The following is a 25,676-nucleotide window of genomic DNA, read 5'->3' on the forward strand; positions in this document are numbered from 1 at the left end:
AAATGGATAGTGAAAAATACCTTGCCCAGACCTTCAACTCAAACTTATTTTTTAGAGAAAACAGTGTAGTTGCTTCTGCTAAACAAAAACTGGCAACATATTGCCAAAACATTAGATACCTTTGCAGTATGATCAATGAACTTATAATCAATATCCAAGAGTCACAAGGTATAGATTATGCCCATGTTTTGTGCTTTAGTGAGTACCATACTAATTCTGGCATAGAAACACTTATGATAAATAATTATTACTTAGCATCATCACTTTGTAGAAATAGTAAAGAATGAAGTGGTGTTACCATTTATGTTAAAAAGTGTGTCACATGTAGAGAAATTGATGCAGCATTATTGTTTAGAACAATATATGGAAGTGTGTGCCATAGAACTGTTTTTGAATAACTTCCATATATCAGTAGTTACAATGTACACAGCACCTTCAGGGAACTTAAGACTCTTTTTAAAGAAGTTAGATGCTTTTCTAAAATACACATTCAAACACAAAAGAGATGTAATTGTGCTTGGAGACTTCAGTGTAAACTTTCTAACAAATTCCAGAGACAGATCAAACCTAAAAATCTGAAGTCCACATATAATCTTGCTTCTGTAGTTAGCGTCCTACTACAATAACTACATGTAGAAGCACAGTGATCGGTAGTATATTTATAGACCAGACCAAAGTAGGTGATACAACTACCAGGCAAGTACTGAATGGTCTCTCTGGCCATGATGGACAAAGACTCACTATAAATAGTACAAGTATTTATAAGAATGGTAGGACTATTAATGATGAAACTATCCAGACCTTTAGATCACATCTCCAAGCCACAGATCGGAGACCTGTGTATAATTTAGAAAATGCTGATTCCAAGTACAATCTGTTCAGTAATGAAGTGGCACTGACATTTGAAAGTACCCTCCCAAAAAATATGTGTAAGACCCAAACCACAAAAATATACCAAAAAGCCCTGGGTAACCACTGGTATTAAGATATAATGCAAAAGGAAACGAGAGCTGTACATCATCACAAAAATTTCAGACAACCACAACCACCTAAATCATTATAAAAAATACTGTAAAATACTAAGTTAAGTTATTCAGAAGACAAAAAGTTTGTATCTTTACTCCAAAATTAATAAATCTAGTGATAAAATCAAAACACTATGGGAAGAGATAAGGAGTGAGACTGGTGCAAATTGCCCCAGTAGGTCCCAAAAGCATTGTACACAGTAATGAAGGTAGACAAGTACAAAATCAAGAGACTGTGGAAAAATTTTTAATGAGCACTTTTTAAGTGTTGCTGAGAAAACAGTACACAATGGATCCTTACAAGAGGTCTTAAAAATAGTGAAAGGTCATTTCACAAATTCCGTAGAGTAGATAGGCATAGCCTCTACAATAGTGCAAGAAGTAAGAAAAACCATTATATCTTTAAAAAGCAAAAATTCAACTGCTGTTGACATCTCCAGCAAACTGCTAAAAGCCTGCTGCAATCAGTTCAGTGAAGTCCTAACTCATATGTTCAATTTCTCTCTGAAACAAGGTACCTTCCCTGACAGGATGAAGTATGCTACTGTAAAGCCCCTCTACTAAAAAAGACCATGCTGCAAATGTTACATACTATCATCCCATATCACTCTTGGCTAGAGTTTCTAAAGTCCCTAATACATTTATATATGCTGATATAGTCAGTTGCCTAGAAAACTTTGCAATAATTAGTGAAAACCAGTTTGATTTCAGAGACAGTATCACCACAACTGAAGCTATATTTCCATTTACCAATACATTTTGGAATGCCTTGCCAAAAAGACATTGCCTGTAGGCATATTTCGCAATCTGTCAACTGTGTCAGTCATAGAATACTTATAATGAGAGCATGCCACCTTGGACTCCAAGGACAAATGGGCAACTGGCTCAAATCATATCTACAGGGCAGGCAGCAGAAAATAGTGTTAGATGGTAACAGTACACAGATAAAAGGAGTAGAATCTGACTGGGGAACAGTAAATTATGAGCCCCACAAGGTTCTGTCCATGATCCCCTGCTATTTCTCATATGTATCAATGACCTACCTTTGTCCTCAAACAAAGCAAGCAACTTTACAATGTTTGCAGATGACACAAGTACTGTGATAAACAATAAGACATCCCCTGATGTAGAATTAAGTGTCAGTCAATTACCTGAGGACATTCTGAATTGATTCACAGTAAATTCTCTATCAATAAACCTCAGCAAAACCAATTCAATTAATTTTCCATACTGGTCACAAAAGCCAGCAGGAGATAAACCTCGCATGTGAGAGCCAGCAGATGCAGAGCATAGATTATTTGAAATTCTTGGGCATACATATAGATAACATGCTTAACTGGGAACACCACATCCACCAAACCCTGAAAAGGCTTACTTCAACAACATTTGCCATCCAGATAATTGCAAAAATTGAAGATATAAAATATCTCAAAATCTGCTTACTTGGCTGCTTCCATTCACTTACGTGTTCTGGAATAATCTTCTCGGGCAATTCATCGCTGTCGAAAAAAGTCTTTACAAGTCAGAAAAAGGTTGTCCCAATTTTGTGTGGAGTGCCTCCAAGAACTTCATGTTGCAAATAGGAATACGAACCATTACTTCACAATATCGCTTTTCAATCATGACATTCATGCTTCACAATCTGTCTCAATGTGAAATGAATGAAACATACCATCATCACACACAGGAAGGAAATGTGACATACACTGTGACCTTAAAAATTTGTCTCTAGTGCAAAAAGGTGTAAAATACACGAGCACAAAAATCTTCAATGCACTTCCACACAATTTAAGTGTGTATGAGGTAATAATGTACTATTTAAAAGTAAGCAAAATGAGTTCTCACTTGAAAAAAGTTTCTATTCTCTAGAAGAATTCTATAACAGTGATAGCTAAGATTATTTACCATGTATTGTTGTGTAATCCTGATTCAACATATTTCACTGATTTAATTAGATTAATTGGTGATCTGTGAATAAAGAAGATGGTCACTTTCACCTTAAAAAATTGTTGAGATAAGATCTGAAAATTTCGTCTTAACCTCTGTTTGTGAGCATAACTTGAACTTACTGATTGTGTTACTTTATTATTATTTTGAATTTGTATTCTTAATTTTTGGATATTGTCCTGATGGAAACAAATGTAAATATGAATTAAATGTTTTGACTTGTTCCACGTCTGTGGATACCATGTAATACATATTGTAATAAATAATAGCAATAAATAAATATGTTGCAACTTAGGTGGCTTTTGTAGGCCATTTGAAGGGTGTTACCTGCCTTGACAAATTGCAAGCCTTCATCTTGACTTTCTCTAGACCCATGTAATACATTAAAACAGCTATTGTTTACACACTCTATATGAAAGTATCAGTAACAGATAACAGTAGCTATTTAATTTAAATGAGAAGCAGTAGTATTTTTCAGAGTTATGATATTCCTGTTAGTTGTATTGTGTTGAATCTAGCTCTGGTAAATACAAGTAACTTATAGAACTTTAATAATTGTTTATGCAAGTTCCAACATCTGTGTCAATTTGTTGATGTATACACTGACTTTTGTGATATTCCAGTAGGTCTTCCTTCAATATGTGATTCACCTTATAGTACATTAATCATTACCACAGAGAGGAGTGTCTGGAATGTGGAAGAAAGTCAAAGATATACATATAATTTAATTTAAATAAAATGCAATGAAATGACTTAACACAACTAAAACTATTGTATGACAGTACTGGTGCTAATTATGAAATAATCTAAAACATTAATTTTCAGAGTTTATGTGAATATGTAGTGGAGGGGCTGTGCAACAGAAAGTTCTTTACTCCAGTCCAGTTCTTCAGCATTGTCTACACAACATTTAATATGCTCAAACCAGATTATAAATACATATGTACCCATGTGTCAGAGTTCTACCGGTACTAATGTTAGGCCTTCAAGCCCTTGTAGTGGCTGTTTTCAGTCTATGTGTTACATTATGCTTCTTACTATTTTTGAGAAAATAAAAACAACAAAGGACCTTAATAAATAATTCTTATAATATGCTTAGGTATTCTGAAAATACTCTCCCTCTAAGATGATTTCCTTCAAATCTGTGCACAGCCCTTAACTGACATAAGCAATCACTCTGACTCCATGATAGCTGACTCACAGAGCTTTTTGTCTTGAGCTAGTGATAATGTCTCAAAACAAGAATGATCTCAGTGTGTGTATCATCCGTATCTGACATTATTTTTAGTAGGTTACTCTCAATATCATAGCTCTTCTCTTAGTCAGTACTGCTTCCTGCTTCACCCACTATCAAAACAGGAACCTCCTTTTCAAAAATTTTTTATGAGGAACCTAGATCTTCTACCATTTGACTATAGCACACACTTGGCATGAAGAAATTTGGGAAATGGTTCTTGTTTCCTAATTCTGAGTGCAACAACTGGTTCATGCCTCTTCCATGACTACCACCTAACAGCAGGACTTCCTTCTTTTTTTCCAAATTTCTGTGAAACCATTGATTTCCTATTGGAAGCCTTCTGTGCTGTTGCTACATCTTTGCATACTAGGAAATCTTCATTATCTAACAGATCTCGCAGAGTGAAATACAACTGGCTCAGCTAGTGGCTAATGTAGTAATCTGGTATCACAGCTTAGTGAATTATGTGATACTCAGGGATTTTGTCATCTAATGCACTGCCTGTCAGGGAGAATTGTGTTTTAGTTTATTTGTTAAATGTTGGCAGGTAAACAAAAGACTGTCTCTTTCATTTAATGTTCTTAAACATAATTTTGTGATTGATAATGCAGCAGTGATATTGTATTTTCACTGTTGGTAGTAATTAAATATTATAAATTTGTGAACAAAAAATTTCCTATTCAGGAAAGGTAGATTTGAAACAATACTTACATCATAAATAATGACTGAAAAATAGATGGACAATATTTAAAAGTAAAATTTTGTATGATAAATGTAAAATGAACCTAATGCGAAAAGAATATAATTTTCACAAAAGGTCATAACGTTGTTGTAAATGAATGAAAACATTGTATAATTAACAATTTGAAAGAAATGGTAAAATTATTACTATAGCTAAAAACTAATTGAAATTGTTCTGATAATAAATTAAAGAATTTTGAAAATTGTTAGAAAGACAACCCCCCCCCCCCCCCCCCGGGAGTCCACATGCTCTTCATTATTTAAATTTGTCAAGGTTAGTCTCTATGTTACTGTGTATGTTGTGTTTAAGTCTTGTGTCTATGTGGAGTAAATTGAGCCATCTCAATGGCCTATTTATGAGATGTAAAACACTGGGATTTTAAATTATCTGAAAAAGATTGTACTCATTTATGACTTAGAGCTCTGAATGTTTAACTACCTTTCTATATCAATTGCTTGTAATGCTCTGGTACTGATTCTTATCCAGATTAATGCACTTGCATTTTGATGAGATTTGAGAATAATGTAGATTTTACTGAAGATTCAGTGTGAAAGGGACTTTGAGAGAACTATTAAATACTTCTTTCTTCCTGTGATACCCATTCCTGCTACTATTTTCAACTTCTCATTAACCTTTGCAGTTAATTGCTAGTAATGTCAAGCTCTGCCTTAAGGGTCATAACTTTGCCCCTCCTTTTCAGATATTATCCTGTCCCTCAGATAAACACAATAATACCATGTAAGAGCCTCACTTACAGTTCCATTTGCCACTGCACTTCTGTCCACTTGATGAAGTCATCTAGCACAAGAGCTGCACTGTACCCCAGAAATACATTTCTACAGAAACTCAAACAGTTCACCCTTATTGTTGTGTACAAGAAATACAAAAACATGGATGAAATAATAAAAGTACATCCTTATACTATAAAGTCAACATTTAAGTTATATAACACTTAGTGTGGAGTAGTTTTGAGTAACAATAAAAATAAAATACATTTATATGGAAATTCATTAATCTCTGGACAGCAAAAATTTAGGCCTAGAGATGCTGATATGTGATTTAAATTCCAAGAAATATTTAAAAAATAGGAATCATGAAATGAAATATTCAAGTAATGAGTTTAGCAGGACACTGATATTCTTAAATATTACACTTAATCCTTATGAAAAATGATGTTATTTGGAAACACAAAATAATGGCATAATCAGAGACATTATGAAACATAATGAAAGAAGGAAAGAATGAAGAGGAGAAGCAGAAGGGAGAGAAACAAGGGTAGAAAACTACATGTAACATTTCAACAACAAAAAATTAGTTACTTAAGAACTATTGAGAGGAAATTTGTGTATACGAATGGTTAGCTCTAATAGAATCCTTAATTCAGTTCTACACAAAGTACATTATGGATGATTTTATGGTGTACATAATTATGTCCTAACTCTCATAATACCTCTATCTCTCTATCACAGTATATTAACCACTATAATAATTAATTCATAACACTGAGTGTGCTTGGAAATTGTGTAGGTATCTAACTGGGAAACATTCTAAAGCATATGAGCTGACTGAACTATAGCATAGCTTGAAAAGAAAACAAGTACTCACAGCAGGGGAGAGTGGTCATCATTGTTTCTGGAACAAAAACTGAAACTGGGTTCCCAGTTTTCTCATCAGCACACCAACAGATCTCTGAATCACACTGAAGAACCTCAAAGTTACCATCATCACTGCAGTGAAGGGTTATATTTGTCCGTCCTTGTTGCTGAAGCTGGGTTACCTTCCTACTGCATGCTAGAAATATTGTACATGTAATAAATAAATACATTAAGTGATTCAGCATCAACAACATAAATATTATTACTTTTTTACAATTACTTGGAAAAATATATACAAAATATTTGGAGGGTTCTCAGAGAATGTTAAATTCTGAGATGTGTCATGTAATATTATGAAGAAATAGAAATGGAAGAAAATACAGAACTAAAAGAGAAGTTACAAAAACTGCATTGAGTAAAGTTATTTTAAAAGTCAAAAGTTTTTGTGAATGGAGGAATCGAAGAAAATACTACGCTGATGCAAAAATTCATCATATTTCTGTCCTTTAGCTTAAAAATGTGTTTGCAGAACACTTTTTATGACATGACAACTGTTATGCTGGTGAATATCATTTTAATGTATCCAGCTGAAGAAAATATGTGTTATATTTGAGTTTAAGAAGATGGAGTGGCAAGTGGTGAAAGAAACAGTATAATTCAGTGTAGGACTAATGTCCATAGTAATGATGCAAACATTTGCTATATCTATGGGGCCAAGAGTCAATGGGACTATGGTGGGAGGTGGAACTAGGCTGTAAACAACAGGAAGGCAGTAGTTCATCATTCTGGGCAGGTCAGCTGTGGAACAAGAATTGGGTGTCTGGTTGAAGTCCAATGTGTCACACAAATATCATCGGTTAAAGATTCATTTTATTTGTGCGTGAACTAGAAAACACTCATTGATGCTCAGCAGTGGCAATGCACACCAGAGTGGTTGCTACAGATGGCACATGCAAGGTGCTGAGGTAAGTAAAGAGCCTGCAATCTCTGAAAGTTCACCTCTTCACACAAAGAGGAATGGTGATGCCAGGATCACTCTCAGAACCAGCCGTAGGGCTGCGGCTAGAGAAGGTCAAGTCTCTTGTTGGCAGACTGTGGGTTCTATTTGATTCATAGACCAGTGTAGACAAATGGTTCAAATGGCTCTGAGCACTATGGGACTTAACATCTATGGTCATCAGTCCCCTAGAACTTAGAACTACTTAAACCTAACTAACCTAAGGACATCACACAACACCCAGTCATCATGAGGCAGAGAAAATCCCTGACCCCGCCGTGAATCGAACCCGGGAACCCGGGCGCGGGAAGCGAGAATGCTACTGCACGACCACGAGCTGCAGACAAGACCAGTGTAGACATGTCCACTCAAGATTGAGGTTGTCAGACCTCATCCATCTGCCGAAATATGAGTGGTATATATATGGGCTTGGGGCATACATGTTTTTCTGAGGAATTGATCCCCAACACATAAGCCTCAACAGAGTCTACAGCTCAGCTGTGAAGCAGTCAGGTTTCCAAGACTTCAGTGGATCTGCCTTGTTTTCCATTGATAATCTTAGCACTCTGATCTCGGCTGGCCCAGTGATGTGGTAATTGCTAGGCGTTGTAAGTAGATTTTTTGTTCTACTGCCAAGCATGTGGTCAGTCCCTGGCCTCTTGCATTTGCTGTGGTGACATCGTTACTTTATTCAGCCAGGTCAAAAATTGTGATGACACTATACAACCTCCCCTCATTGGCAGATCTAGCCTACAGAGCTCAGCCCATGGTAATTCTGCAAAGACTCAACATACATCCGGAAAATTGATAATTGTGTACATTAATTTCAGCTTTACCCTTACAGTAGTCAGCTTAAGCCCTGAGGTTCATAGGCAGTGTACTTCACCTAAATGGCTTCACCTAAATGGCTTTTCTCCTTACTGTAGATGACCATTAATCCATTCAATTACCACTTAAAAACTAATTAAATAACATTACCAGCTTCTTTGCTTTCAGTTTGTCCCCTAATAATTAACAGTAGAGTTACTCAGTAAATTCCTTAGGGTTATCAGGTGGTGTCCATAACAAATGACAATTACCTATTCTTTATTGGCTAGGGGTAGTCCAGTCCATCTCATGTAGCTGTAAGTTCACTGAATTTACCTCATTTTTTACCCAATTGACCCATCCCGTAACTAATTAAAAAATAATACTAGAAAATTCTTTCCCTCTTAACAAATTTCCCTAAGAAATCATCTTTGCACAGTGAATGGCCTTAGTCAATTGGCCTGTTATGTTTGACATTTCTTACTTTGTGACAAAAGTTTCCATTAGGTTTTCTCAGAAACCACACCCCTAAGACTATGTCCACACATAAACCACAATCTGCCAACAGTTATTTCCTCCACTGTAATGCTAAGCACCTAATCACAAACTGGATCCTTCTTGCAATATTAGATTTTCTTGCAGTTTGTGAACTACATCACGTGAATTGAACATTACCAATTTTTGCTGCAGTATAATTGGTTTTTCCTTCATGACAGACAAGCCTTGTGGATGTTTATCAGTGGTGACAGCTACCTGGAACAATAGTCCCCCACTTTCCACTGTGCATTGCCAAAGGTCAGTTTTTGTATGAAAGTCTATCTTGTCTGCATTACATTGCAAGTGTCATCACTTTTGTGAACCTCTTGCCCCCCAGACACAACCTCCTGTTAGGATTTAGCTTTGTAGACCCAACCACAGGTGGTGATGAGTCTGTATCCTCCAGAGATAAATTTATCTGTACTGCTTCATTACTCAGAATGTCCATAACACAATTTACATTATTAATATCTTGTTGCACCTTCTCAGCCATATCTATAACAAAATAACTATCTGCAGTTACTCTCTGCATGACACAAAAATCATCAACTCATATATTATTTGTTTATTTATTTACATGTCAAGTTCCATAGGACCAATTTGAGGTGCAAATCTCCAAAGTCATATACATGTCGGTACATGAAATTACAACATAAAAGTAATAACAGATAAAAATAAAATGTTTATGAACTCAAAAAAAGTCAATCCATAAATAAATACAATCAACAATACAACTATAATCAGCTTAATTTTTCAAGGAACTCCTTGACAGAATTGCAGGAGTGACCCATAAGGAAACTCTTCAATTTTGATTTGAAAGCATGTGGATTACAACTAAGATTTTTGAACTTGAGTAATAGCTTATTGAAAATGGATGCAGCAGTATACTGCACACCTTTCTGCACAAGAGTTAAGGAAGTCTGATCCAAATGCAGGTTTGATTTCTGGTGAGTATGAATGAGTGAAAGCTGCTTATTCTTGGGAATAAGCCAATATTGTTAACAAGAAATGACAGTAAGGAATATATATATATATTGAGAGGCCAATGTCAAAATACCCAGACTCAAAGAACAGGGGTCGATAAAATGTTTGTGAACTTACACCACTTATTGGCTGAACTGCCCATTTCTGAGCCAAAAATATGGTTTTAGAATGGGGAGAGTTACCCCAAAATATAATAACATACATCACAAGCAAATGAAAATAAGCAAAGTAGATTAATTTTTGTGCCAAACGGTCTCTCATTTCACATACCATTTGAATAGTAAAAATGGCAGCATTAAGTCTTTGAAGAAGATCCTGAAGTTGGGCTTTCCATGACAGTTTGCAATCTATCTGAACACCTAGAAATTTGAACTGTTCAATTTCACTAAGCATATGCCCATTCATGGAAGGTTTTGTTGATTTGTGTGTTAGAAACTGTAAAAACTGAGTCTTACTGTGATTTACCCTTAGTTTATTTTCTACAAGCCATGAACTTATGTCATGAATTGCGCTATTTGAAACCGAGCCAATGTCGCACAGAAGTGGCCCCAACACTGATCCCTGCATCCCTGCTCCCCCCCCCCCCCCCCCCCCCCCCACATCATTTGACCAAACCCCACATCACAGCTATTCTCAGCAATGTGAATAATGACCTTTTGCTGTCTGTTGCTAAAGTGGTGAACCAGTTGTGAGCTACTGCCCGTATTCCATTATGGTCCAGTATCTGGAGCAATATTTTGTGATAAACACAATCAAACACCTTAGTTTAATCAAAAAAGATGCCTTCCATTTGAAACCTTTTGTTTAACCCATCCAGTACCTGACAGAGGAAAGAGAATATAGAATTTTCAGTTGTTAAACCACTTCTAAAGCTGAAGTGTAGATTTGATAGGAAATTGTGTGATATAAAATGATCAATTATCCTTACAAACACAGCTTTTTCAATAACTCCATCATATCCATGATAGTCATTTAATTATTGACTGAGTCTTCCCCTTCCCTGTATCACAGAGGAGTATTTCAGACATCAATCCCAGAAAGGCATTTGCCAAGAAAGTTATATGATTCCCTGTAGAAACTAGTTTTTTATTTAATTCACCAGCTATGCTCAGAAAATGATTGTTAAATACTGTACATATATCATATTTATCAGTAACAGAAATATTTTTACTATGAAATTACTTTATATCATCGACCTTGTGCTGCTGACCAGACACTTCCTTCACAACTGACCATACGGTTTTAATTGTATCCTGTGAATGAGCTATTCTATTTGTTTGCCATACACTCTTTATCTTCCTATTAACATTTTAAGCACCTTGCAATTGTTTGTTATGGGCTACTGTAGCCTGATTGTGACTACTTCTAACATTTTGATATAGCTCCCACTTATTCTACATGATACTAATCAGCCACCAATGCTGCCTTTTGCTGTTAGTATGCTGTTTAGCACATTATAATGGAAAGCATCTTTCAAAGAGCATGAGAAATTTATTAAGGAAAGCATTATAATTGTCATCTGTTTTGTTGGCGCTATAAACATCTTGCCACTCTTGTTCCTTAATGAGGTTTAAAAAACACTCTATTGCCATTGTATTAGCTTTTGTACATAGTTTTTGTAGTTACATATAATGTTTGTTTGAGTACAAAAGCCTTTTAGTGCTAAAATTTGTACATCATTGTCTGAAAGGGCATTCACCCTTTCACTAACAGAATGGCCTTCTAATAATGAAGAACAAATAAAAATATTGTATATGGCTGTGCTACTCTTCCCCTGCACTGTGGCTGGATAAAACATAGTATGTATTGAATCATATGAATGTAGGAGATCTTCCAACATCCTTTTTCTTGCACAATCACGTATAAAATTAATATTGAAATCACTACATATAACTAATTATTAGTACCTCCTATAAAGTGAACCAAGATCCCTTTCTAGCTTCTGCAGAAATACTCTGAAGTCAGAGTTAGGGGACCTATAAACAACAACAACAATTAGAAGTTTACTTTCACTAAATTCAACTGCCCCTGCACAACTTTCAAATACATGTTCAGTGCAAGCCATAATACTGTTCTTTACGTACATGGCCATTCCCCCACTCTACAAAGAACTTCTTGAAAAACAGCCAGCTAATCTGTATCCTGGTAAAGGAACCGTCTGAATTGTCAAATTATTTAAGTGGTGCTTCTATATACCAATATTGTCAGAGTCAACATCTATAAGCACTTCACTAATTTTATCTCTAATACCTCTTACATTTTGATGAAATATGCTGATTTCTTGGATACCTGATGGCCTATGAAAGTGATTCCTTTGTTAGAGGGACTTCCCTTAAGCAGGGATCAGCTGACTTCAATCGAAAAATGGTGCAGCTCTAACACCAACTACTACAGGAATTTTTCCATGAGTGATCCCACCATTGCCCACTACACTGTCACCCATAAGCTTTGTCAGCCTCCCCTGTCCATACCTATTGAGTTGCAGGCCATGCCTAATGAAACCCAATCTACTGATAGGCTCAGCTGGCAGCACTGAAATGTGACCCATGCCCTCCACCATTAGTGCCTTCTCTAGGCCCATGTTAACACACCTAACAACAGCATTAAGATGAGCCTGATCATGACAATGAAACAGTTACACAAAGTGCACATTAGTGCCACCAGTTTGAGTAGCTACCTTTACCAGGTCACCACCTACATCACAATCCCTGTCCCTATAGAGCAGGGCCGGCCAAATGCTGCACAGTGTGCAGACGTGCGGAAATGCTGCACATGTGGACATGTGTGCGACAGCGACATCTGTTATTAGACATGTGTCCTAATTGAAATGCGGTGGCTCCACTTCCCTGTATATGTGATACAAGCAAGAGCGCAACATACCCAGTCTCGTTTACCCCTGGTGACCATAATCTTAACAGAGAAGTACTGAGAAATGGCAGGTCCTGGAAAAAGCAAAGGACGGGAGATCTACGTTCTCAGTCGTTTAAAAATGACTCGGAACTGCAATTCTTTTTTGTAGCCATTGGTGAAAACTCAAAGTGTTTACTGTGCTGCCAAATAATAGGTGGCCAGCGTAAGTTTTCAATTGAAAGACGCTGCAATACATATCACAAAGACGAGTGTAGTGTACTCAACAGTGAAGAATGGCAAACAAAATTAAATGTCCATAAGAAAATGGATGAGACACATCAACTCGATTTTACTGTACATCAAAGTAACTGATACTTCTTGATCTCTTAGTTTCTTGTGTTACATTTATGTCTATTTTACTGTACGCTGTACAATGTACTGTTTTCAATTTTCCAGAATGGCAACCACACTAAATCTTCACTGCAAGCAAGTTTTAAAATCGAATTACGAATTGCACAATCTCGGAAACCCTTTTCTGAAGGAGAGTTTGTGAAAGGGTGACTGACTGATGCTGCAGAACTTTTGTGTTCCACAACTGTTAGCAGGTTTCAAGAAATCGGTTTGTCCAAAGAAACAATGACAAGACTTATCAGTGCTATGGCCGGTGATGTGCACGGGCAGCTAATAAATAAGATTAAAGACTTTGTTGCTTTCTCTGTTGCACTCAATGAAGCAACAGATCTTACAGATACAGCCCAGGTTCTGATATACATACGAGGTGTGGATAATGCACTTTGTGTAACAGAGGACGTTTTGGACTTAGTACCTTTGAAAGGGACTACTGCAGATGAGGACTTACTCCAAGCTGTCGAGCAAGCCATTCATGATATCGGTATGAACCTGAGTCGGTTAGTCTCAGTGACCACAGATGGAGCAAAAGCAATCAGAGAGAACTCATAGCATGTATTCAGAAAAAGCTAGGGCGCACAGACAAGACATTGTATGGAATTCACTGCATTCTGCATCGAGAGCCGCTTTGTGCAACATCAGTAACGTTAGCAAACATCATGTAAATTGTTGTGTGTACTGGAAACCATCTGAAGACACATGGGCTGATGTATCACCAGTTTTGGCGATTCTTGGAGGAATTAGGAGTGGAGTACAGTGACATACCTTGCTATACCGAAGTACGTTAGCTCAGTCGAGGTAAAATGCTGAAAATATTTTTTGATTTACATTAGGTCATAGTAACATTCTTACATGAGAAGGGAAAAAGTGAACCTATGTTGGAAGACCCTTGTTGGATATCAGACCTTGCATTTCTCGTGGACATTACGTCTCACATGAACAGCCTGAATGTCAGTTTGCAAGGTCAAAATAATTTAATTTCTGACATGTTGGAAAAAGTAAATGCCTTTGAAAGAAAGCTTGCACTTTTAGAGAGCCAGCTATTGACAGAAAACACTGCACATTTCCTGACTCTTGGACCGGTCCATGGAAGTGCTAGATTTCAAGAATACGTGTCAATAATTGTAAAAATTAAGAAACAATTTCGAGCACGATTTGCAGATGTTACGAGTTTATTTCCTGTCATTCGCCTCTTTGCTCAACCATTCTCGTCGTCAGTTGAAGATGTTCTGAATGATCTACAGATGGAACTGATCAACTTACAGTCAATACAGGACTGAAGGACAAGTTCTTTGCAGTGTGAAGTACAAAAAAATTCTACGAAAATTTTTCACAACAAGAATTTCCACACCTGCACCGAGAAGCCGCAAGAGTTATGTCCATATTCGGGTCGACATATGTTTGTGAAAGATTTTTCTCGGTGATGAAAATGAATAAATCAAGGTTTCGATCAGGCATAAGTGATGAAACTCTTCGCAACTGCTTGCGTTTGTCAATGAGCTCGATATTAACTATATCATTTCGGATGACCAGTGATATATGTGTTTGGATTTATTACTTTCATAATTAAAAATGTTGTTTACTAACTGTGCATTATTGTCTCATTCTGCTCCATGTTACATTATTATCAGGAAAATTGGTCATTAAACTGATTGTTCCACGTATACTTACATTTAGCGCGTTTATTTTTTATTTTTTTGTGTGGTTTTTTTTTTATTATTATTATTATAGTGTGTGAAGTGCTACACCCAGCTGAAGCCGATAAAACATAACATTCATCTAATTTTCAGTTATTATGCAGATTTCAGATGGAACTGATGAAAGATATAGCAATAATGGTTTTGAAATCCGCGTGACTGCTACAGTCGCAGGTTTGAATCCTGCCTCAGGCATGGATGTGTGTGATGTCATTAGGTTAATTAGGTTTGAGTAGTTCTGAGTTCTAGGGGACTGATGACCTCAGATGTTAAGTCCCATTGTGCTGAGAGCCATTTGATTTGGTTTTGAAATAACAGGTGATCATCGAGAGGTCTGCTGTTATAATTCTGTTCAGAGGTCAGTGAGACAGAAATTATGTGGGTGCAACTGAGGGCACCGAGAATTAGTTATAGGAAACCTTGCATTAGTCTAATGTTGTTTGAAAGCATGAATAAGGTTCGTTGGAAGTCGCTAAGTTCTCTCTTTCTTAAATACTAGATCAAAAACATCATGCGTGCTGACGTGCCATGTGTCGAGCTGCCTTAATAAAAACACACGGTTGTTAACTGTATTACTTGTCTTACTGGGTTAAACTCTTAACGTAAAAGTAGACGTCTCAATGAGTAGACTGTGACGTATTTCAAATGTTTAATACGCGAAATACCTTCCCATGGTTGGCTTGCGAGTTGTGGAAAGAGCACTAGAATGCACTGGTACAGAGTATCCCAGCAAGTGGATAAAGCAACATCTGTGCATAGAAACATGCACTTCATGAATGCTGATGGCTGCGGCGTGCACGCTGTGACCCAAAAGTTGCACATGTGCAGGAGCACCTAAAGCGTGCAGAATTTCTGGCCGGCCCTGCTATAGAGACTATTCCCAGCTCCACCCCTGATCCTCTTTCATAAAATTCCTTCATAACTCCCCTACATTAAAAGTCACCTGAGCCAACCGTGAATTAGGCTTCACAATGCTGGTGAACTGGTACTCGCTCCTCAATACTTCCTGCAACTGCTGGTCCACACCACTGTCATGCAAAATACCTAGCAGCAGAACCTTTTTCCTGTTACAATTTGCAGCTGACAGGCTACCTAACTGCTGAGACTGCTGCATGGTTCCCACACCTGCAGCTACAAGAGGCTCCTCTCCACCCAAACTCCTACAGTTGGTCAGATCTATTGGTTATATGCAAAGTACAACTATCTGAATATCTCCTTCTCCTAACTGCCTTATTACCAACTGCCAGTTCCCATTCCTCAGCACTCTTCACCCTCCTCAACCTATCTGGTTCCTTCTTTTCATCTTGTAACTGCATCTGAAGGGTCAGATCTTACACTCCTGCTCCTCTATCGACTTATTTCTGCTACAAATTCTGCATTTCCAGGAGAAGATATCGCCAGAATGCCCCCACCCCCTCCCCCCACCCCCAATGAAAATACTTTGAACAAATCTCACACCATAACTCACTACTCACAAGCCTACGACAAAGCCCACACTTCCCACTCATGGTAAAATTTTATCAGTTAGTGAAAAGATTGAACATCTGTGTTACCTAAGTTCAATTACAACAGTAGAACTATTTAAAGAACTATAAAAGCAACTACCTCCCCCCATAAACCATGAACCTTGCCGTTGGTGGGGAGGCTTGTGTGCCTCAGCGATACAGATGGCCGTACCGTAGATGCAACCACAATGGAAGGGTATCTGTTGAGAGGCCAGAAAAACATGTGGTTCCTGAAGAGGGGCAGCAGCCTTTTCAGTAGTTGCAGGGGCAACAGTCTGGATGATTGACTGATCTGGCATTGCAACATTAACCAAAACGGCCTTGCTGTGCTGGTACTGCGAACGGCTGAAAGCAAGGGGAAACTACAGCCGTAATTTTTCCCGAGGACATGCAGCTTTACTGTATGATTAAATGATGATGGTGTCCTCTTGGGTAAAATATTCCGGAGGTAAAATAGTCCCCCATTCGGATCTCCGGGCAGGGACTACTCAGGAGGACGTCGTTATCAGGAGAAAGAAAACTGGCGATCTACGGATCGGAGCGTGGAATGTCAGATCCCTTAATCGGGCAGGTACGTTAGAAAATTTAAAAAGGGAAATGGATAGGTTAAAGTTAGATATAGTGGGAATTAGTTAAGTTCGGTGGCAGGAGGAACAAGACTTTTGGTCAGGTGAATACAGGTTTATAAATACAAAATCAAATAGGGGTAATGCAGGAGTAGGTTTCATAATGAATAAAAAAATAGGAGTGCGGGTAAGCTACTACAAACAGCATAGTGAACGCATTATTGTGGCCAAGATAGACACAAAGCCCATGCCTACTACAGTAGTACAAGTTTATATTCCAACTAGCTCTGCAGATGATGAAGAAATTGATGAAATGTATGATGAGATAAAAGAAATTATTCAGGTAGTGAAGGGAGACAAAAATTTAATAGTCATGGGTGTCTGGAATTCAACAGTAGGAAAAGGGAGAGAAGGAAACATAGTGGGTGAATATGGATTGCGGCTAAGAAATGAAAGAGGAAGCCATCTGGTAGAATTTTGCACAGAGCATAACATAATCATAGCTAACACTTGGTTCAAGAATCATAAAAGGAGGTTGTATACATGGAAGAAGCCTGGAGATACTAAATGGTATCAGATAGATTATATAATGGTGAGACAGAGATTTAGGAATCAGGTTTTAAATTGTAGGACATTTCCAGGGGCAGATGTGGACTCTGACCACAATCTATTGGTTATGACTTGTAGATTAAAACTGAAGAAACTGCAAAAAGGTGGGAATTTAAGGACATGGGATCTGGACAAGCTGAAAGAACCAGAGGTTGTACAGAGTTTCAAGGAGAGCATAAGGGAACAATTTACAGGAATGGGGGGAAAAGTACAGTAGTACAAGAATGGGTAGCTCTGTGGGATGAAGTAGTGAAAGCAGCAGAGGATAAAGTAGGTAAAAGGACGAGGGCTAGTAGAAATCCTTGGGTAACAGAAGAAATATTGAATTTAATTGATGAAAGGAGAAAATATAAAAATGCAGTAAATGAAGCAGGCAAAAAGGAATACAAACGTCTCAAAAATGAGATTGACAGGAAGTGTAAAATGGCTAAGCAGGGATGGCTAGAGGACAAATGTAAGGATATAGAAGCTTATCTCACTAGGGGTAAGATAAATACTGCCTACAGGAAAATTAAAGAGACCTTTGGAGAGAAGAGAGCCACTTGTATGAATATCAAGAGCACAGATGGCAACCCAGTTCTAAGCAAAGAAGGGAAGGCAGAAAGGTGGAAGGAGTATATAGAAGGTTTATACAAGGGCGATGTACTTGAGGACAATATTATGGAAATGGAAGAGGATGTAGATGAAGACGAAATGGGCGATACGATACTGCATGAAGAGTTTGACAGAGCACTGAAAGACCTGCGTCGACACAAGGCCCCGAGAGTAGACAACATTCCGTTAGAACTACTGACGACCTTGGGAGAGCCAGTCATGACAAAACTCTACCAGCTGGTGAGCAAGATGTATGAGACAGGCGAAATACCCTCAGGCTTCAAGAAGAATATAATAATTCCAATCCCAAAGAAAGCAGGTGCTGACAGATGTGAAAATTACCGAACTATCAGTTTAATAAGTCACAGCTGCAAAATACTAACGCGAATTCTTTACAGATGAATGGAGAAACTGGTAGATGCAGACCTCAGGGAGGATCAGTTTCGATTCTGTAGAAATGTTGGAACACGTGAGGCATTACTGACCTTACGACATATCTTAGAAGAAAGATTAAGAAAAGGGAAACCTACGTTTCTAGCATTTGTAGACTTGGAGAAAGCTTTTGGCAATGTTGACTGGAATACTCTCTTTCAAATTCTGAAGGTGGCAGGGGTAAAGTACAGGGAGCCAAAGGCTATTTACAATTTGTACAGAAACCAGATGACAGTCATAAGAGTCGAGGGGCATCAAAGGGAAGCAGTGGTTGGGAAAGGAGTGAGACAGGGTTGTAGCCTCTCCCCGATGTTATTCAATCTGTATATTGAGCAAGCAGTAAAGGAAACAAAAGAAAAATTCGGAGTAGGTATTAAAATTCATGGAGAAGAAATAAAAACTTTGAGGTTCACCGATGACATTGTAATTCTGTCAGAGACAGCAAAGGACCTGGAAGAGCAGTTGAATGGAATGGACAGTGTCTTGAAAGGAGGATATAAGATGAACATCAACAAAAGCAAAACGAGGATAATGGAATGTAGTCAAATTAAATCGGGTGATGCTGAGGGAATTAGATTAGGAAATGAGACACTTCAAGTAGTAAAGGAGTTTTGCTATTTAGGAAGTAAAATAACTGATGATGGTCGAAGTAGAGAGGATATAAAATGTAGACTGGCAATGGCAAGGAAAGCGTTTCTGAAGAAGAGAAATTTGTTAACATCGAGTATAGATTTAAGTGTCAGGAAGTCGTTTCTGAAAGTATTTGTATGGAGTGTAGCCATGTATGGAAGTGAAACATGGACGATAACTAGTTTGGACAAGAAGAGAATAGAAGCTTTCGAAATGTGGTGTTACAGAAGAATGCTGAAGATAAGGTGGATAGATCACGTAACTAATGAGGAGGTATTGAATAGGATTGGGGAGAAGAGAAGTTTGTGGCACAACTTGACTAGAAGAAGGAATCGGTTGGTGGAACATATTTTGAGGCATCAAGGGATCACAAATTTAGCATTGGAGGGCAGCGTGGAGGGTAAAAATCGTAGAGGGAGACCAAGAGATGAATACACTAAGCAGATTCAGAAGGATGTAGGTTGCAGTAGGTACTGGGAGATGAAGAAGCTTGCACAGGACAGAGTAGCATGGAGGGCTGCCTCAAACCAGTCTCAGGACTGAAGACCACAACAACAACAAAAGCAACTACTTTTATTAATGCCACTAATTCACAAATAATACCAATACCACAAAAACTTCACACAATTTCTTATCTAAAACCAAAAAGTCAAACAACCACTGGAACACTCCACAACATTACACACAATGAACAAAAGTTTTACTGAAATGTTTCAGTGCCAATAATAAGAGATGTCAACTGAAAACTAACATACTAAATTTAATAAATGACTTCAATGCACAAACAATTCTAAAAAATACAGTGCTTCTTGGATACCTATTGTGGTCTTCCTCTCATTTTGCTTCCAAGAGGTTACCATGAAAAGAATCTGCCTGGGCAGCTGTTTTCTTCCATTCTTCTGATGTGCCATCAACATACTAGCTGTCTTTCTTTTATTCTGTCCTTAATACTACAATGGACCTGTATACATCCTCTTGTTCCCTCACTTATTATGTGCTCAAGTTGGGAAATTCTACATGCTCTTCTCAAGTGCTTCATTTCTAAATGTCTAAGTCTCTTTTCATTTCTTTCCATGAGTTCCCAGCACTCACTCCCATAACTTTTTATTTGTTCCACAATGGATTTATGTAATAGTATTTTAATCTTGAAATTAATTTTTGAGGACCAAATTACAAAACTTAATTTTTGGATAACTGCGTGATCTGTTGTTGGATAGCTCTGTCACTCCTTCTGTCTCATGACAGGATACTAAGGATACTAAACAGATACTTAAATTCTTTACACATTTTAATTTGATGCCCATCAATGTCCAAGTCACTTCCCTCCTCTCTGCAACATAGGCATTCTGTCTCATTAAAACTGATTTTCAATCCCCACTTTTTAAGTTCTTTCATCAACTCCCTAAGCATTTCAGATAAAGCCCCTTCATCATCTGCCACAATGACATGATTATCAGCACAGAAAAGTGTTTACATACACTGGTTCCCTACTTCAAACCTCATTTCCACACACCTTTTACACCAGAGATGCAGTGTGGGATACAGAGAGCATCCTTGTTTTATTCTTTTAGTTAATCTGAAGGCATAACTAGAAGTTTCTTTCTCCATTTTAATGACACATTCTGCTGCAGTTCCTTTGACCACAGTACCTCCAACAGTATGTCTAGTGACACTATGTCATATACATTCTAAAGATCTACGAAAACCAAGTAACTGCTAAAGTTCCTTCCCAATCTCTTCTCCATGACCTATCTAGAGTAAAGATTTATGTACACATGACCTGCTTCTTCAAAAGCTGCTTTGATCTTTCACTTTGGTTACAATCTTCTCTATTAATTTTAAAAAATCTTCTCATCAAGTAGCTACTGACCATACAGTTGAGGTGCTGATTTGGTGAGAGGCAATAAATAAGACTGAGAATGTTGCTAACCTTCTGAACAAATCTTTCTTCAGAGTTCACAGGACAAACACCCACACACCCACTCCACCCCCCCAGCCCCCCCCCCCCCCACACACACACACACAAAACTGCATACCTAAACTATTCTGGTCAACTGCATTGTGCTGGAACTTCAGTTTGACAGTGGCGGAGAATTGTGACAGGTGGAATGGGTGAGAAGAGAATGAGATGTGAAAATTGGAGAGAAGGTGGAGAAGGAGGTCTGATGGCTGAGAGAGAGATGCAGGAAATGCATTTGATGGTAATGTGGTACCAAAAAGCTTGTTCTGATACAGACAGGAAGAGTGACACACAGTGAACAATGTCAAGGAGCAGAAGAGTGGGTGTGGAAGACAGAATAGTGCAAAAGGGAGACTGTGAAGAGGAAAGTGTAAGAACAGGATCAGTGATTTGGTGGACAATGGGGCAGGGTTGTGAGACATTGGCTAATGGAGATTGCGGTTAGGAGGTTTACTGTCTAGAGGGATGTCCTGCCAGGGCAATTCCGATCTGTGGAATTCATAAAAACTGGTGTTGGGGAAAGGATCTAGATAGCACAGGTTGTGGACTTAGAGCATGCTGTGATCAGCAGTGTGTTCCACCAGTGGGTGGTCAGCTTTGCTATTGCCCATATTTTGACCGTTTTCAAAAGAAGAACTGAAGATGAGAAGGATTGTGGCAAAGTTTGTGCCATGAGTCCCTCAAGATGATCCCATTCTGGTACTCTGCTTTAACCTGTCATAAAGTTTCAACACAACACATTGTTGCATCAGAAATAATTAACTGAGCATAGCTGAGCAAAAGCACATAACTGATCAGAGTTTAGATTGGCTAAGATCTGTCATTAGAATTAGTGTCATTTTCCTTGCTCCCCTCTCTCTGTGTCTTTTGATAGACGTCTTTGTTATGAGGTGTACTTTGACTACACTCTACTTTATTGTTAAATAGCGGACCCACTAATGACACAAAACAGGCAATGATGCCACAGGAAATGTTTGAAGTTTTGATGAAATGGCTGGCCTAACTATAGGGGAATAATGCCACATTACAAAGGCAAGCAGAAATAGCAGAGATAATGAGTGTGGTCAAGGCAGAACAGCAGAGGCAAAAGCTTCAGTCAGTATTCCTGTTCCTTCTGTGGATCTTAGTGTAGCTAGTTTAGTGGCTTCTTTTTCAGGTAAACCAGCTGAGGAGGCATCAGCATTTATTGAAAATCTGGGAGCCACTGGTAGCTTGAGTAATTTGCCAGATGATGTACATTTGCCAAGTTATGGTTAGTAGGTGATGCTACGGCATATGTCACATATCAGGAGGGGTTAAAACAAGGCATTTATGTTTGAGCAACTTCAGAAGGGACTGTATCAGTGGAATTGTAAACAGCACAGATTACTCTGCAAGAGGCAGAACACAGGGTGCTAGATGTATTTCTTAGCAGAATTCCAGCTGACATGTTGAGGAGAATTTGGATGGAGAATCCAAAGCATTTGGTTCCTGCCATTATGGTTGCTATGCAGCTTGACAAGATGGATAAAACAAAAATCCTTACTTAGTACAAAGGGCTATATCAAGTCATAGAAATGATGTCACCCATGAATATGACGTGCAGCTACTCACAAGAACTTCCATTATTTATGTAGGGTATGTCAAATATTTTAAAGAATCTATGGATGCTTTGCCACCAGTACCAGTGCCATTACCAATGAAGGATGATAAGACTAGGAAGGTAAAAGAGAAAAGAGGAGCTGACAAGCAGGAGGTGTGCAGAGTGTCTGATGCACTCAAATCATGTCAGTACATATCATCAGCAAGGAAGGATACATAAAGCAGTTTTATGGGCAAAATATATAATAATTGTGTTACTATATGATTGTAGTGGAACTATGTGGTGCAGTGTTAAGTTTTTTGATTATATTGTGTTTTGTTAAGTTTTATGTTAGATGTTTTAGTTTATAAGGAAATAACAGTATTGTGTTACTTTGTTTATATGGTAATGAGTCAAGTACGCCCAGCTTTGAGAGAGGAGGAAAATTTCTTTCCCCATGTAGTGTTACCACCAAGAAAATCCAAAATGAGTTTGGACCAACGCATGAGCCTGTGTAATTCAGTTATTCTTAGGTAAATGTGAAGCAGCAAGCTGTCTGAGGAAAGTGATTCTAATTTTGCTTTATGTAACCTGCATCCACCTTAGGCAGAAAATTTCCCACCCCCATGAACCCCCAGTGCATCAGCTTCCTGTGGTCTGGATAAATTGTACCAAGGAAGGGTTAGTTAGGTAATAATTCAATAGCAAACAATGTGGCTGACATGGCAAAATGTGAAACATGAGAAGAAGTTGAGTCAGAGTGTCTACTGTGAAATGTTGCTTAGGAATTTGTAAAGATGGGAGAATTTAGTTGTGTTTTTTTACTGGTCATGAGATGTTTTACTTGTGGGCTGATTTTAAGTTGTCAGTGTATTGCATGATGCCAAGTCTTAGATTGTTCTCTGTAATATCAGTTACCTTCTTTTTTGAATTTCCTGATCACCATCTAGTCTTCTATTGATGTTGTGGTTCTGCTATGCAGTGCCACTTATTTGACCATTAAATTCTTTTCCAACTGCAGGGGGGTGAGGGCCATAAGAGAGCTCCTACATTTAAACAACTCATTACAAAATCACAAAACATGTTTTCTTTCATTCTTCTATATTCAAACAAGTTCTCAATTCATGACAACTGATAACTAACAAAGTTTTTCAGACATGTTCATACTTAATGCTTCAATACTTAATCAAAACCACAAGAACCTCAGGTGCTTTTTAAACTTCTACTAATTAAAGTCAAGTTTTTTCATATGCACATTTTTCATCAGTCTGGTGAAAGGAAAGAGAAATGTGTTGCCATGCTTTATAGTAACATGTACTATTACAGATTTCCCCACTTAGATGAAAGATGTAATGTAGAATAACTTACACAACTAAATACAGTGTGGCTTATCTTATAAGCAATCTTTAAATTAATTTAATTTTTATATTGAGGTCTCATGTGACCTAAATTCATTTCCTTTCAACATCAAACTGATGCATATAGCCATAATCAATTTTCTTACATCAGTCATCATGGCTGGTACACACACACACACACACACACACACACACACACACACACACACACACACACACACACACACATATCCTTTTTCTCTATCTTTCACACTTGTAAGAATTGTTCTTGTTCAGTGTGTATTCAAGAAGGAAAAGACTGAGGAATCAATCAAGTCCTGGTAAGTCAATATGCTTTAATGAATTTGGAGAATACCTTCCTTTCTTTATTGAGTTTACTTTCCTAGATTTGTATTTTTATATTCATTGCATTCTCGTCTAATTCTAAGGGCAGATACACTGAAAATTCTGTATTGCCTTCACAAGGTAAGTGCTCCTTCATTGTGTGTTTATATAATAAAAGGTTCAAACCCTTTCTTCCTTGAATCCACTTGCCCTTAGGTATAGGTTCCCTCTTTCATAGGTCAACCTACTCTCTCATTCGTACCAAAATCATGCAGGCCTTTCCTACTTTGGATTCCCCAGACGTCAGGTATAGGTTCCCTTTTTTGGAGCTAAACCTACCCTCTAATCCTCCTACCTCTCTGCAAATCTGGATACACTCTACCTTCATACTTACAATCATATAGCTCGTTTCTGACCATATGGTTTTTACCATTCCTAATATTGAAGATTTCTCCTCAGCTTAGTGATATTACCCAAAATCTATATAAGATGTTAGAGTCTTACTTTCTTCTTCTCTCTTATCACTCCTATGTCCCAGCCTGTTATTATCTATGTGTTATACAATACCTCTGAATAACTTAGCTTATATTAACACATCACTTTGTAATTTCTTAACTTGTATCTCTTTCTGTCCTATCTCCCACCCCCACCCCCCTTTCCCATTTAGATGATGTCACTACGGTAAGCTGCAACAATTCAACTTACTGGAGAAAATTGAACATCTTCATGGAAAAAAAACCTTTGTCCATGTCACTATGTCATTTTTGTCATGATCTCTTGCCTTTAGCTGTGAAAACATGGTGTCATTACCACTATATGATTTGGATAAGCGAAGGATTACAGTGATAGTAACATATGCATATGAAAAGAGGGCGAATAGAATTGGCACTCCTAATGGAGACAAAAGAAAAGAAAGTATAAGAATAAGTGCATTAGAATTGAGGAGGAGAAGACGATAGATTCCAAAGACAGATTCCCTTCTCAACATCCCACCTAAGGTTCCCCTTCAGCTACGATTCTTGACTGTGATGCCAGATGGCATAGATGGTTGGCATTCTGTACAAAATGAACTGTCACAACTTCACCATTGCAGACTCCAGAAATTGATCCTAACACACCCATATAGATAGCCAGTGGAGATGTGGTAGTCGCACATTATTCATAATTTAGTTGATGTTGTTTGTCCTAATAATGTTTTTGTCAGCTGGCCACTGTGGCCAAGCGGTTCTAGGCACTTCAGTCTGGAACTGCAATGCTGCTACAGCCGCAGGTTCAAATCCTGCCTCGGACATGGATGTGTGTGATGTACTT

At 37.9% G+C, this 25,676-nt stretch overlaps 1 protein-coding gene across 1 annotated transcript in view; it reads right to left on the minus strand.

The window, feature by feature from the left end:
• LOC126298529 (uncharacterized) overlaps positions 1–25,676 on the minus strand; it is a 109,965-nt gene that overhangs the window by 55,402 nt on the left and 28,887 nt on the right. The window contains exon 5 of the mRNA XM_049989889.1: positions 6,557–6,742. Coding sequence (XP_049845846.1) covers positions 6,557–6,742 — 186 coding nt within the window. The remainder of the gene's footprint in view (positions 1–6,556; positions 6,743–25,676) is intronic.

This window comes from Schistocerca gregaria, chromosome X (genome assembly GCF_023897955.1).
Source record: "Schistocerca gregaria isolate iqSchGreg1 chromosome X, iqSchGreg1.2, whole genome shotgun sequence".
NCBI lineage: Eukaryota > Metazoa > Arthropoda > Insecta > Orthoptera > Acrididae > Schistocerca > Schistocerca gregaria.